The 15738-nt window shown below is 37.4% G+C and overlaps 1 protein-coding gene across 1 annotated transcript in view; it reads left to right on the top strand.

The window, feature by feature from the left end:
* USH2A (usherin) overlaps nucleotides 1–15738 on the top strand; it is a gene marked incomplete at its 5' end in the record, with an annotated part of 770156 nt that overhangs the window by 192193 nt on the left and 562225 nt on the right. The window contains 4 exons of the mRNA XM_082666701.1: nucleotides 2154–2648; nucleotides 3678–3947; nucleotides 5591–5760; nucleotides 10451–10595. Coding sequence (XP_082522827.1) covers nucleotides 2154–2648; nucleotides 3678–3947; nucleotides 5591–5760; nucleotides 10451–10595 — 1080 coding nt within the window. The remainder of the gene's footprint in view (nucleotides 1–2153; nucleotides 2649–3677; nucleotides 3948–5590; nucleotides 5761–10450; nucleotides 10596–15738) is intronic.

Genomic DNA, 15738 nt, shown 5'->3' with positions numbered 1-15738 from the left:
GAAGAAATTGTACAAGACGAGGCATGAAGGTGTGTGTGAGAAAATAAGGTTAATTCAGGCAACTTGCACAGCTCCATGTAGCTCTGGTGGGTGAGAATGCCACACACGGGGGCTGGGGTCAGCCAATATTGTGACCCAGTGCATCTCTAAAGAGGAATTTCATGATATTCTTGTGCAATAATTTCTCTAAACACCTGATTTTGATTTGAATTTGTATAACTTTTTATTATAAAAGTGGTATATCCAATTAAGAAAATGTAAAGGAAAAAAAATTAAAGCATCACAGTTCCAGCATTCTAGTGCAAAAATGAATTTCATTTTGGAAAATTTCTGGGAGAATATGTACTTCAGTTTATTTTGCATAATAATCAAGTCTATGCAGTATTACATTTCATATTTTTTCTCATATTGCTGTATGGTCTTCATCACTATTGTTTTAAATAACTAATATAATATTAGAATCCTATTAATGTAATATTAGACTAATATAACTCATTAAGAAATTCAACTTTAATTTATTTAAACATTTCCTATTATAAATAACACATCAGTCATTTTATATGCTTCCCAAGGAAATGTTTCCCAAGAATATGGCTAAAGATCATGGTCTCATAAACGATTTTTTAGTGTATACTTGTACAAATTATCAATTTGTTGCCTCTCCGTTTCAAACCTTGGCTTCATTGCCTTCTTTGTGGTAATGGAGCTGGAACCTGTAAACATTTCTCCTTTACTAGCCGGTATGATGTTGCACTCTATCAGTAGAGGGTGTTGGAGGGATCCTGCAGGAGATGGAGGTTTCTCTTCCTGGTTCTGGTGTGCACCCCTCTCAGGAGATAACAAGTGATGTTCAGCCGTACACAGCTGCCAGGCTACCCTTGGGCAGCTTTTCCCCAGGGCCCCAAAGGGCAGCTTTCCCAAGCTCTGGCCCCATAAGAGCGAGTTCTACAACATGCACCCCAGAAGACAGTGCATGGCAGTCCCAGTAAATTCTTCTGATGCCCAGGTGGCATCTTCCCCTAGTACCACAGACGGTGGCTTTCCAGTGAGTTCCATGGTGTAGCCCCTCATCATGGGCAGCTTTCCTTGGCACTCTGCCAGTAAGTTTTTTCTCTATAAGTTCTGTGGTAGAGCACCTGAGGTGCTAGAGGCCAGATTCCAAGGGAGTTCTGCCTTCCTGGAACCTCAGCGAACATCACCGTCAAGTGGGCCACGGTTGCACCCCGTCCAACAAAGTCTGATCTCATCCCAGGTCTTATCTCGTCCAGTTCTGTTCCTTCCCTAGGTGCTCTGCTTCAGCCCTGGGGGTCATGATTTTTCCCTGTCTCTGTCTCTTCTCTTCCTGCATTCTTTAGAGGTTTCTGGTCCCCTAAGTAAGTACAACCCTTTTGTACTCAATCATTCTGTGTATTCCGCTTTCCTTGTTCAGATTACTCTGTGCTTTCTGTGACCTGACTGGACTCTAGTCTGATAGTCAACATATTTTCATGAAGAATTTGCAGTGATATATGTAACAGAATGTCAAAATAACCCTTCACTCAGATGGTCACTGTCTTAGTCTGTTTAGGCTGCTATAACAAAATACCACAGGCTGAGTCGCTTCTAAACAACAGAAATTCATTTCTCAATGTTCTGGAGGCTAGAAGTCCAAAGTCAGGGTGCCAGCACGGTTGGGTTCTGATGACGGCCCTCTTCGGGGTTGCAGTCTGCCAGCTTCTCGCTGTGTCCTCACATGGTGAAAGGGATGAGGGATTTTTCTGGGCCCTCTTTTGCAAGGGTACTAATCCCATGTGTGGACTCCACCCTCATGATGTCATCATTTTTCAGAGTCCCCCACCTCCTAATACCATCACCTTGGGCATTAGGTTTCTAGCATATAAAAAAGGACGCTATATCATACAAAGAACAAAACAAAAGCTTTAGCTTCTAAATAAGCATCATTACAAAAGGCACTTTTCTTATATTGTACTGCACAATAAAAGTAACCAATATTTGCTTCATCTCAATTTTTAAAAATATGAACCATACTTTTATTCAAAAGAGTGGATTGGTGTAGTTTAATCTAGTTATGTTATGTAACAGAAAAATAATTAGAAATGTTTCCTTGCCAATTTGTGGAATGTAACTCTTTTCTTTTTTTTTTTAAATTTCAGGTATTCAGTACTTCTTAGACACTGCGCTGTCACCATATACCTCCTATTCCTATTACCTCAAGACCAGCAGCTTGAGTGGTTCAACAAGGAGTGCAGCTGTCACGTACAGGACAAAACCAGGGACCCCAGAGGGAAGCCTGAACTTAAGTTATATCAGTCCTATTAGCTCAGACTCTGTGACACTTACCTGGGCTGTACCTTCAAATCGTTCTGGTCCTATCGAGAAATATATTTTGTCCTGTGCTCCTCTAGATGGCATCCAGCCCTGTGTTCCCTATGAAGGTCTTGAAACCACCGCTACCATCTGGAATCTGGTTCCATTCACCAAATACCGTTTTGCTGTACAGGCGTGTACTAGCGGGGGCTGTTTACACAGCACTCCTCTGACAGTGACCACAGCCCAGGCACCTCCCCGAAGGCTGGGTCCACCCAAGGTGCGGAAGATCAGTTCCACAGAGCTTCACGTAGAATGGGCTCCACCGATGGAACCAAATGGTAGGAATTCAAGGCCTAGATTTCCCATTCTTGGGTAAAACATGAAGGAGAATCTGGGTATTTGGAATTGTGCAATAAGATTCTGACAACCATTTTCAGTTTTATAACTGCATGATGTCATAATTGGGAAATAATTTCTAAAGATATACTATTTGTCCTGGTTAGTAGAATAAGTATATTTCTTTAATCTAATAACAAATTCCACTCATTTAAATTGCCCCCTAGAAGGCTAATATTATCTTTGCTCTTAGTGACATCTGCCATAACACGAATGATGTTTCTAATTTGAAACTCACTTAGGAAATGCATTATATTTGACTGTGTCACAAGTTAGGGCACCCATAAGCAGTAAATTTTCTTTTAAGCAAGAAGAAGATATGAAATAATACAAAAAAATATGTATATAGGCTAGCTGACTCCATTAAGTTAATTTTTGGGCTTATATAATTGAACCCTTGGTTATACAGGCCAGCACACCTTCATAGATTTTCAGTAATTTAATATCATGTGCGTATTATAACAAAAGCTTTTTTCTTAGGATTTTTAAGTTACTTGATAAAACTAGGTGGAAATGAACTGTAATATTCTAATATTTAAGTAAACAAGGCTTATGTTAAGCAGATAATCAAATTAAAATCCCCAAATTTGAAACTATACAAATTGAAGGTACAGTGATCAAATTTCCGAAAAGAGATAGCCATTCTTAGTATAAATTATGACCAATCATCCTGAAAAATATTGAATTTACCTATCATAAATTATAGTTATTTTGTGTTTGTACACTTTTGCACTGTTTTCATTTTCCATGAATATGCTTTTCAGTAATATGCATTCATGTAGCTATCAACTTGTAGTTTGGTTTTTTTTTTTAATAAGTACCTATCATGTGGATTACCAAGAAAATAAACAGGTAATTGAGTCAGAAGAACAAGGAAAGCCAGGACTCTTCACATAACCTAACATCACCCCACCCCTAAAATAGCCCATTTGTCTAATAAGTCCTCTTTGTCCACCGTTTCACTTTTCTAGGCATAATTATAAGATATGAACTATACATGGAAAGACTGAGATCTAATGGAGAAACCAGGTCAGCAGAAAGTCGAGTTTTTCAGAGCAGTGGCTGGCTCGGTCCTTACCCACTTGCAGAATCAGCCAGTGAAAATGCGTTAGAACCTCCCGAACCAACCACAATCGTCACTGGCTTGGAGCCGTACACCAAGTACAAGTTTAGAGTCTTAGCTGTGAACATGGCTGGGAGTGTGTCTTCTGCCTGGACCACAGGAAGAACGGGAGAATCAGGTGAAGACTAATGCTTTGAACTCTACTTTGGAAACTCCTGAATGAAAATATTGCCTCAAAGTAAAGTCAATAGCACTAAATACATTCGAAAAGCAAGAGTTGTACATTTACATAAACCAAGGAAATATTGAATGCATAGATTGGTTTCATAGATAACTCAAGGTCACAAAGTTCTTGCAGTAAGTTCTAGGGAAAAAAATAATGTTTTAGTTGTTACTTCAAGGCGCCAAAATGACTTAAATGTAGTTATAGTCTTTTGGGAATGCTTGTCAAAAATAGCAATTGGTTTCCAGTCCTGAAGTGGGCTGGCCATATGTCCCATCTTGCTCCAAATTCAGTACAATTTATGTTCAGTGAAAGATATAACTGTTACCAGTTTTACAAATCTGTTTTTGTTTTTCTTTCTCTTTCCAAAACAAATAGCTTAGGTACCAAATTGTACCTTAAAATATAATCCCAGACATCAAAATCTATAATTCCCAAGTGTGTTTATAAGCAGTTGGCAATATGGTAAGGAAAGATGGTGAAAAGTTTTAATTTTCTTAAGATAGCTTTACTAAGGCAAATGAGATATTTTTAATCCTCCACCTCATTCTTTATATTATAAACACTTCAAATTTCATGAGCCCATGACAAAAAAACTACACTTTTGTTATGCTTTGAATCTATAGATATACAAAGAAACCCACATCCCGATTTAAATTGGATCTGTTCGGACTGTGGAGGGCAAGTGTAGCTTCAAGTTTGATGTCCAAGGGAATCATTTCATGAATAAAATGTGCATTGTGCTTGAGCACCTCTTAATGACTCCCAGCCATCTTGTCCAAATAATAGGGCCATGATAGCACAAGTGATGAGCCATGGCATTCTGGAAGGGGAAAGTCAAGGTCAGAAATGAAAAGTAATGGATGAAACAGCAATACTGGACCCTCATAATCGTATGGGTCACTGGCTAATGAAAGTGCAATGAGGTCCTTTGATAATACACCTTTGGTTAACACATTTAAAATCCATATTAAGATCTCAAGGATGGCAGGAGGAGAATGTATATGTGTATGTCCCTGAACATTTCAATCCAGATTTATTGAAAACTTTTCGAATTTCTTTGGGGTTATTTAGAATTTCGATTTCCCTCTTTCTAAAGAGTTATTTCGATTTCCCTCTTTCTAAAGAGTTATTTCGATTTCCCTCTTTCTGAAGAGTAATATTCTCCCAGGAGCTCAGTGAATTACTTCTCTATGTAAGAAATCCAATATGTCGCTATGCATTGTTCAAAACTTTGTGGACTGAGACATATTCTGTTTTTGTGGCTTCTCCTTTCAAAGACGTCATAAGACCTATGGTTTCCTCCCCAGCTATCTACTAGTTACTTTTATGAACACAAGCAAATTCCTATTTTTTAATTTTGTAAATGGAAAATATCTTTGTTAGTAATGTGAAGGTGGAGAAACATCCTTGCAGATATAAAAATAAGTGAGTGAGTAGCTTTTATACACACCAGCATCTTCTTTGATTTTTAAAAATTAGAATATTACGTAAGGAGTGAGGTGTTTCAGAAACTAGGATAAATGTGTGGATTCAGGTTGAAAACCTGTGAATACGGCGTTCATTGTCTTGGCTGTTGTTATTGTTGTTGTTAACAGCGCCTGTATTCATGACCCCTCCTTCAGTCTCCGCCCTCTCACCATACTCGCTCAATGTGTCCTGGGAGATGCCAGCAGATAATGTGACAAGAGGAAAAGTTGTGGGGTATAACGTCAGTATGGTTTCTGAACAATCACCTCAACAATCTAGTCCGGTGGTGTTTTCACAGGTATTGTTATTTTCAACTAACGACCTTTCAGAATTGAATTATGTCTTCATATTGACATTTTCTGTATTTGCAGAATTCCGACAGAATTTTCATTTATATTGGGTTGGCCAAAAAGTTTGCTCAGTTAATGAATACATTCAATAAATTTCTTGGTGAAAATGAAAAATGTGTCTTATTTTTACTTAAAACCGAATGAAGTTTTTGGCCAACCCAATACAAGCCTTAAAGGGGGCATTCGTTTCTTAATATAATATTTATGTATACAAGGCTCTAAATACTTATATCACTCATTTTTCCTAATATAAGGGTATATGGAAATAAAGTTGGTATAACTTTGTTTCATGAAATCTGCTTTTTCCACTTAGCATATATCCTTAAATATCTTGCAAGAAGCTGACATTCAGTAGCTGTGTACTATCATATTATCTGGGTACACAATAATGATTCAACCAATCCACAATGAATTGATACGTCTATTGTATTAATTCTCTTGGAAATCTAAATGACATTGAGAAGAACATCTTATATGTACATTTTGCATATTTCTATTTCCTAAGAATAAATTCTGAGGGATGCAGTTTATCACAGCTTATAGCAAAGGTTGTGAACATGTTCAAGGTTTGGGATATGTAGTGACATATTTCCTTCTAGTGAGTTATATCCAGCCAGCAGTAATGAGAATAATGATCATAGGTTAAGATTACTGAGGCTTTACTGTGTACATAGACTAATTCATTTGATATCTATAATAATCCTGGAGGATGAGAGGCTCTTGTTACCCTCCAGTTTATGGTGTGACCAGTGTCCTTTCTATCAGCATAAGAGTGACCAATGACAAAGACCGGCTGATGTCAACTGGACAAGTCATTCTGCATACTTGGCTGTTTAGCATCTCTTCTGAGGAAGATGCTCTTTGGAGGACATTAACAGGACATGAAAAGATCTTCGCACTTACTTGTTGCCCTGTCCCATGGGCCTATCCACAGTCTTCTTCCCTAGACATCCTAGTTCCTGATTTTCTAGTCTTTTTTTCTTTTATGGCCATGTTCAATACAACCAAACCACAGCCATATAATTCAGGGACCCTTCCCTTTCCACACAGAATAAATCACCAGGTGCACTACCTAAAGTTTTGCCCATTGAAAGGATTTCTTTTTATTGCTGGGTTTTAGGACCATCCCTGAATGGAGCTATAGAGCAGCCAGCACCCATTTTTGACTGCATGAACCACATACTAAGACAACCCAACTGCAAACCAAACCACATTTTTCTACTCTCACAAGTCTTAAGGTTCCTCCAAGGAGTCATAGGTAGGAGTTGAGATTGAGCCAGCAGTGTCAGAATGGTGGATGACATGTGGGTTTGGATTACCAGCTACAACAGCATATTATGCGTTCTGGCTGTCACTTGTATTATAATATTCTATTCCAAGGAACTAAGATAAGAAAAAAAAAAAAACATAGTTTATACAACACATCCCAGAAATCAACTTGTTTTCATCCCGCTTTTACCAATTACTTGCCATATCACACATCTCTGTGCTTCAGGTTTTATTCACGTGTAAAATGGGAAAACAATTCCTGCTTATCTATACAGTTTTTGTAGAGCTTAAAGAGCTTGACAAATATTAGATATTGTTATTATTCGTGATTATTAATGGGATATGGCTACATTACATTTTATAAAATATTCAGTGGGACAGGAAAATTTTTATATTGACAGAATTTATGTATATAAATCTTTTGTTTGTTTCAGAGTCTTTTCTTTGTGTCTGAATTAAAATAAGAATATAGATATGTCACTTCATTGTCTCTCTTATACCCTCTCCTGCAAATATTCATCTACCTAATCATGTATTCAAGAAAGTGACATCACAAGTGGCAAAGTCAAATTTTTTATGTTCTCAACAATTAAATTTGTATCCACACTGACCTGAGCATGTCTTGTTATAATCTTGGTAAATAAATAGCCAAAATTTCTGGGGAAAGCCTACTGTACAAATAACTGTTAAAGGATCTTTACCTAAGAATGTGGTAGATGACATATATAGAAGTGATGCTATTATCATTGTAGTATTTTAAACTCCTACGAAGTTCTTCTCACCTCTTTAAAGATTAATCCCACAAAAAACTTTCAATTAGATACATCCTTTAAGACTTGTTAAGATGAGTCTATGGACATGATAAAGACACAGTTTATCTGAGTGATGATTTTACATGCCCCAAGCTCTAGGCTAAGTGTCTCTTAAAAATCATGTAATTTATAACAACTATATGTAGAGAAGAAGTAAAATTTCATCAAAATTAGTATTAGTCTACATTTTATCTTTATTACATTCATTTTGTGTTCTTTAAAAATTTTTTTTTAAATAGATCTTTATGGAGTATAATTGCTTCACAATACTGTGTTTCTGTTGCACAACAAAGTGTATTAGCCATATGCATACACATGTCCCCATATCCCCTCCCTCTTTTTTTTTTTAACCTTTTTATTGGAGTATAATTGCTTTACAATGGTGTGTTAGTTTCTGCTTTATAACAAAGTGAATCAGTTATACATATTCATATATCCCCATATCTCTTCCCTCTTCCGTCTGCCTCCCTCCCACCCTCCCTATCCCACCCTTCTAGCTGGTCACAAAGCACCGAGCTGATCTCCCTGTGCTATGCAGCTGCTTCCCACTAGCTATCTATTTTACATTTGCTAGTGTATATATGTTCATGCCACTCTCTCACTTTGTCCCAACTTACCCTTCCCCCTCCCCGTGTCCTCAAGTCCATTCTCTAGTAGGTCTGTGTGTTTATTCCCGTCTTGCCCCTAGGTTCTTCATGACCATTTTTTTTGTTTTTTAGATTCCATATATATGTGTTAGCATACAGTATTTATTTTTCTCTTTCTGACTTACTTCACTCTGTATGACAGACTCTAGGTTCATCCACCTCACTACAAATAACTCGATTTCGTTTCTTTTTATGGCTGAGTAACATTCCATTGTGTATATGTGCCACATCTTCTTTATCCATTCATCTGTTGATGGACACTTAGGTTGCTTCCATGTCCTGGCTATTGTAAATAGAGCTGCAGTGAACATTATGGTACATGACTCTTTTTGAATTATGGTTTTCTCAGGGTATATGCCTCGTAGTGGGGTTGCTGGGTCTTATGGTAGTTCTATTTTTAGTTTTTTAAGGAACCTCCATATTGTTCATCCCCTCCCTCATGATGTGTTCTTGAGACAAAGAATAATTTCTTTAAAAATGATTCAAGTTTTTTAATTAAATAAGAAATACCTTAATGTATTTTATCTTAGAAACAATTTCATTTTCTAAAAATCTACATTAAATCCCATGAAGATTGTGCTAAATAAGATAAATCTTATAGCAATATTAAGATTTACTCATTTTAAAGTTTTATTTTTCTTAGAAAATTTTAAATCACATTGCACAAAAGAAAAAAGTTTATATCTTCAAAACCTAAGTAGCCATTTTAAAATTGGAAAAAGGATTAATAATTCAGTGTTTGAAGCTTTTCTGATTTCTAAATGTAATTGCAAGAAAATGGTGCCAGTGTTTTAAATTATTCCTAGATATTTTGAATCTCCAAAGTCACCTTTATTTCCGAAAAATGTTATGTAAGCAATATAATTTATATTCCAGACACACTGCTTTCTAGAACTTCTCAGTTTATGAAATTTTAAAGTCAGTACCCAGGCACATATTCCAAATGAATTTTATTGTACTCCTAAAGGGAAAACAAAATCTAGAAATTGACTCCAAATGTTATTAATCTTTATGGTTAGCTGTAGTATTTATATTTATGGAAGATTATTTCATATGAATGTATATCAGTATCCCTTAGAAAAATAGCTTTGTACTCATGCTTGCTGTCAGACTATCCATTTTAATGACTTTTTTTTCCTGAATATAATCACCAGTGGTCTTTGTATCTACAGACTAAGCAAATTTACATGGTTGCTTTTGATCAATTCTGGTTATAATGACAGGACAACCTCTCAGTGCTTATTGTTTAATTACTTGTTTATGGACCATAGAGTCTCCTTTGCTCAAATCTGCTATTTTCATTTGAAAATGTGTGATAAAGACAGGATTTCAAAAAAAAATGTAACTGTTTGATCAATCTGCTTATGCTCAGTTGTACAAGAAAGATAATTGAGAATTGACTTCATGTGGGTGCTCAGTAATCTTTCCTTTTTTCCCCTTTTCCTTCCTGTGGCTTTTTTAAAAAAAAAACAAATGATGGGATTGATTGAACGTAGTGACATCTTTCTGTACCAGCTCCATCTCCTAGCATGTGGGCATTACTGCACTGGATTCATGTTGGCCAAGCCCCGTGGTTTTATTTGGACTTTTTCACGATAACAATGACAGTGTCACCATTCTTTATCTGTACCATCAGTGACACGAACTGCACCACCATGCTGCTTTATGAGGCAATAACTCGGTTTCCTCATTTATCCACTCAGGAACTGGATTATTACCTCATAAAGCAGTGTGATTGTACAATTATCAATTAAATCCTAGCTTGTTGAGGCCCTTCAAAAATAATCCCTTTTCCTAATCGTGCTTGGCAATAATTCCCTCTGTCAGAATTCCTGGAACTCTGCTTGTCAAGCTAATATTTTTCACACTGATTAGCTATTATCTGACTTCTATTTCTTTTTGCTTCACAGGTGTTGTACACTGCTAAATCCCAAGAACTGTCTTATATTGTAAAAGGACTACAACCTTATAGGATATACAACTTTACTATTTCTCTCTGCAATTCAGTTGGTTGTATAACCAGTGCTTCGGGAGGAGGACGGACTTTAGCAGCAGGTAAGCAAGTTCTAAAGGACATGAAAAATACATTGTGTATTTATAAACAAAACACCTACAAAGCTCAATACCTTCTTTAGTTTGGACTTAATATTTGTCTTTTCTGCTTTCTCCTTCTCCCTCACTAGCCCTTATTGCTACTGACCTTGACATAGAAAAAGATGACACAGAAAAAGAAACTTAAGAGCCCTGAACATTCCTGAGTTGCAACTGTGTCACCATAAGAAACATAATTAGATGCAGAGTGACTACAGGGCTCCCACCACCCTAAGTCCTAAAGGTGTCCCAACAATTGTTTGAAGTGTTTGGCAGGCTTCTTCTGAGGACTCAGAATACTCCTCCTCTCAATCCTAACTTTTTTTGTGTGGGATTTGGTCTATCCCCTCCTGCCCCATGGAGCTAACAGCAGACATCCAGAAATCACTGGGTTGCCCTGGTGTCATATTTTGCCTTTATTGGATAGGCAGTAGTGTGCTTATTAATCTTTTTATTATGAATATGAAGCTCCTAAGTACATAAAATTGAAATAACGACTTGTTATCAAGTATAATCTTACCAGGAAATAGTTTGTATAATTTTTTGCTTGCTTCACTTATGACAAATTAGGTTCACACAAACTTGATTACAGGTATTATTAACACCTATATAACCCAATTACTTACCATTTAGGATATTTTCAAATCAGTTTTTCTGTCAGCATCCAACAGGGCTTAGATTCCTGGTGCTCTTTAAGGAAATGTCCAGATGTGAGGAGGTTAAGAGACTCCTAGGCAATGACAGATAGCATGCAAACATGTTTAGCTATGAAAATACTCCTTAGACCTTCTTCCTTACTGTCTTCATATACAATTCCATAGTTTTTGTCTTGTTTTATTTTGTTTTCATTCTGGAAAAACTTGTTTGGCTCAAATTATCTTGTATCAATATACAACAAACTTCAAATATAACAAGTAATTTTGTTTCTTCAAATTGTCCACCAATGATGGGGACTTCCCTGGCAGTCCAGTGGTTAAGACTCTGTGCTCCCAGTGCAAGGGGCACGGGTTCAGTCCCGGTTGGGGAACTAAGATCCCCACGTGCTGCGTGGCACGGCCAAAGAAAAAAAAATTTTTTTTTTCAATAATGAGAATGACTCCAAAGTTCCAAGTAATTATGTTTTATTATCTCTGACTGAACTCTTTGCGTTTTTACATATTTAACCTATAGGTACAAGTATTTATGGAGTACCTAGCTTGAACAAAAAACACCGTGCTCCTATAAGAATATTTATTTATTTTTATATACTATGTTATTAGAGAGTTACAGGGTGTGGATAACAGGGGAAGACTCCCTGTCTCTTTTAGAAAAAATGACATAATTTGGGACTAGAGGTTAAAAATTAAAAGGGGAATCTGTCCTGGGGGCTGGAGAAAGTGGAAACAGAAACCACACCAATCAAAGGTTGGCCTGAGATCTAGGGGAGGATAAAGGGACTCCGATGATGTGACCGAGCAGAACTGAAATCACAGCTTCTCAGGGTTGTAAAACATTTCAAAGTCATCTAGGGTGACTGTCTAGCCAATATTAATATATCCTATGCAACATTCCTTCCAAGTGTTTGTCCAACCTGTGTTTGATCCTTTAGTGGTGGGGGAACTACACCTCTCTGGCACATCCTACCATGTTTAGAGACCTCTTTGAAACGCAATTTCAAAGGCAATACTAATCCAAGATACCTCCCTCTGGTTCCTATTGAACATTCTCCTTCCACTCCCTTGCGTGCTGTCCTCACTCTAATTCACCTTCGTCATGACATCACTTCCAATAACATCTTCAGTAACAATACCCCCAGCCAAGTCTTCTCTCCTCCAGGCTGTGTACTGAGGGACCTCTCAGCTGCACCTCACATGCCCAAGTTTCCAGCACTGTTAGGACAGGCTCTCTCCTTTAGATAGGATCTACTCTGTTTTTTTCATAGACACAAACTAAAAGAACTGAACAGAGACATGCCAGTCCCCAGAGACTAGACAGACCCTGGGCATGGAAAGACAAAGGCAGGGAAAATGTCTATAGAACGGTATCTTCCCTGCTTAATGGACCAATGATCACATCTGTGTGAATGTCATCCTCATTGGTTGCAGTAAGAGTTCCTGGGCCGTGGAACTCACTGCGCCCCAGTGCTATGTGCTCTTCTTCTAGTCACTGGTGAGGAGGCTTAAGGCCACTCCATCCACTGGAAGCTGAGTGGAGCAGAACTCATCTAGGCCCTCTGAGTCCTCTCCCTGCCTCTTTATCCCTGAAAAACAGAACTTGGAAACCTCTCATAGTCTCCGAAAGCCATGAGATGTGCAAGTTAATTGACTTTTTCAAATAAGAGTTTATTTGTGTATTTTAGGGGAAAATGATAAGCCAGAATGCTGCAACTTGAATTTGGGCTCTGCCATCTACTAGCTTTGTGACCTTGAGTAAATTATATGATCTCTGTGCCTTAGTTTTCCAATTTATAAATAAGGATAACCTATTACACGGGGCTCTCCCGAGGAGTAAATACATGTTAAGTATTTAAAGCAGTGCCCAGCACAGAGTAAATCCTCAAAAAAAAATTATTTTTAATCAAGATTTCTATAACTGTTTTGTAATACTTTTCTCAGTCACAATGTAAATGTTATAGAATGTCTAATCGAATGTTATCGAAGTCATGCAATTTATTTTACAACTTTGTTTCCGTAACAGTATTATAACACAAATATAACAGTGGAGAGTCCTAAAACTAAGGATTGAATGGCAAAAGTAAACTGTAGGGGGGCTAACTTCGAAAAGCATCATTTTTCAGTTCCGTAAGGAGCATGTTGTTCAGAGTTATGGCATGCATTTCAGGATTTTGATCAAAAACGACACATTTCAAATTTGTTGTTTACAGTATAGAGTTAATAATGTGTCATAACCATATTGTTGCTGTGTTTTGCTGTGAGTGCTCAATTCAGTCAGCATCTATTAAGGTTCCTATTTAAAGCACTGGGTGGAGGGGATTCTAGTAGAATCCATTCAAAGATACCTTAATGGTGTCTGCATTAAGGTACTGACAAATAACAGGTAGGGTTAACACCTTGGGGGAAAGGATAAAAGAAAGCTATGGGAATGGAGAATACCGGGATAGATAGCTTTGATTTAGGAAACTGGGAATTTAGCTCAGGTTAAGTGGCACTTGAAATGGACTATAAAGAATTGGTAAAGATTTTTGCAGCTATTATACCATGTGTCACTGTTTGAGGGGCTGTTCCATACTGACATGATGAAAGCTGAGGTTTATAGAGATGTCTCTGTCAGTATAGTGTAGAATAGATTAAAGTGTGGGAATAGAGACTGGTAGACATTCCAAGGGGGCCATGAGAAAGTAAATCAGATAAATAGAAGGAAAGATTAAAAGAAAGGAATAGGGGCTTCCCTGGTGGCGCAGTGGTTGAGGGTCCGCCTGCTGATGCAGGGGACACGGGTTTGTGCCCCGGTCCGGGAAGATCCCACATGCCGCGGAGCGGCTGGGCCCGTGAGCCATGGCCGCTGAGCCTGCGCATCCGGAGCCTGTGCTCCGCAACAAGAGAGGCCACAACAGTGAGAGGCCCGTGAACCGCAAAAAAAAAAAAAAAAAAAAAAAAAAAAAAAGAAAGGAATAGAGTAGATCAAGGAAGGGAAATCCACAGGTTAAGAAGAGAGAGAAATTGAAGATGACAGTAAATATCCTAGACAGTGGTGATGCCACTAAATCTAATGCAAGAGACGAAGAAAGAACATATGGGAGAAATAAAACCATGAGTTTCAGTTTGATTATCTGATGGAAACACATCCATGACAATTATAACCAGCCAACAGCAGAAAATGCAAATCTGGAGCTTACGAAGGATGCGGGTTTTATAGTCACCTGCATGTAGGAGGCGAAACTATGGATGCTAATGTATTAGTGAAGGCAGGGAAAATACAAAATAAAAGTTTACATCTCAGTGAATGCTCACATTTTGGGAGGAAGAGGAAAGGAGGAATAAAGGGATCAGAGACGTGGTCAGAGTTAGAAAAAGAACGTAGAAAAAGCAGTATCCAAAAACTCAAGGGGAGAGAGAATTCTAGAAGGAGAATGTTGTCAGTAGGGTCACATGCTGTAGGGAAAGTAGGAAAAATGTAAACTGCAAGGAACGTGGGGTCACTGATGACTCTCTGGGCAGCACTCTGATTAACATGGTTAGAGCAGAAGCTGGAAGGTAAAAAATTCAACAGTTGCAGGAGAAGATGGGATAGTAAATTTTAAATGTGTAGTTTTTTGTCCTTCGCCAGAATGTTCCTTCTACTCAATTTCCATTAAAAAAAGAACATATTAACTTTGTTCACATGTGAAATCCTTTCTTTTCTGAAGGAAAAATTATTTTAGCGTTCTTCTGGGAAATTTTTTCTTTCTTTATCCCTTCATTTATTTTGTCAGAATTCTCTGACTCTTCATCTGCCAAGCAGGGAATAAAGTCACTTACATGACAAAAGTATAAAAAAAAATTTTTGCTTGCCACTGGATTTATTATGAAATATACCATTTTCAGGGGTGTTTGGATCAGGGAGAATGGACTTGTTTTTATTAGAATACAAAGAAAACCCCAGCAATTACAGATCCAATATCCTTCTTGCCTCCTTTGTTTTTAATAGGTGAATAAGGGTTTTTTTCCTAAAATTTTCCTAGGATTAAACCTCTGTGCGTAAGTGATAGATATTAAGTCATAGAAATAAACAGTGAGAAGGTCAGTCCTTTTGAATGGTCAACAGGTTTGTTGACCATTGTAGGAAAGGAATAAAAGTTAAGTTGCAGCTATGATCCTTCCTGCTCTGTTTCTTCTAGTAATAAAGTTACAATTTGGAGGGTATATATTACTCCAGTGAATTCTAATGGATTTGTGAGAAATTTAACTCAAGTCTAAATGTAGTTCATGTGAGTGAAGCGTCAGGAATCAGAAGAAGCCAGCGACCATTTAAAAATTTTGAACAGCACCCAAAATTAGAAGTAGTAGTCAACCTTTTCGAAGCAGTGAATCACTTAAACATGTTATTTTTCCTTGAATCTCAGTCACAGAAATCAAAAAGATACTTGTAAAGATGTATGTTTCATTAAAAAGCTCGAGCATTATAATTT

This window comes from Grampus griseus, assembly GCF_964374135.1.
Source record: "Grampus griseus genome assembly, chromosome: 1".
Taxonomy (NCBI): domain Eukaryota; kingdom Metazoa; phylum Chordata; class Mammalia; order Artiodactyla; family Delphinidae; genus Grampus; species Grampus griseus.
Note: the sequence above shows the minus strand (reverse complement) of the source record. Positions and strands in the feature narration are given on the sequence as shown.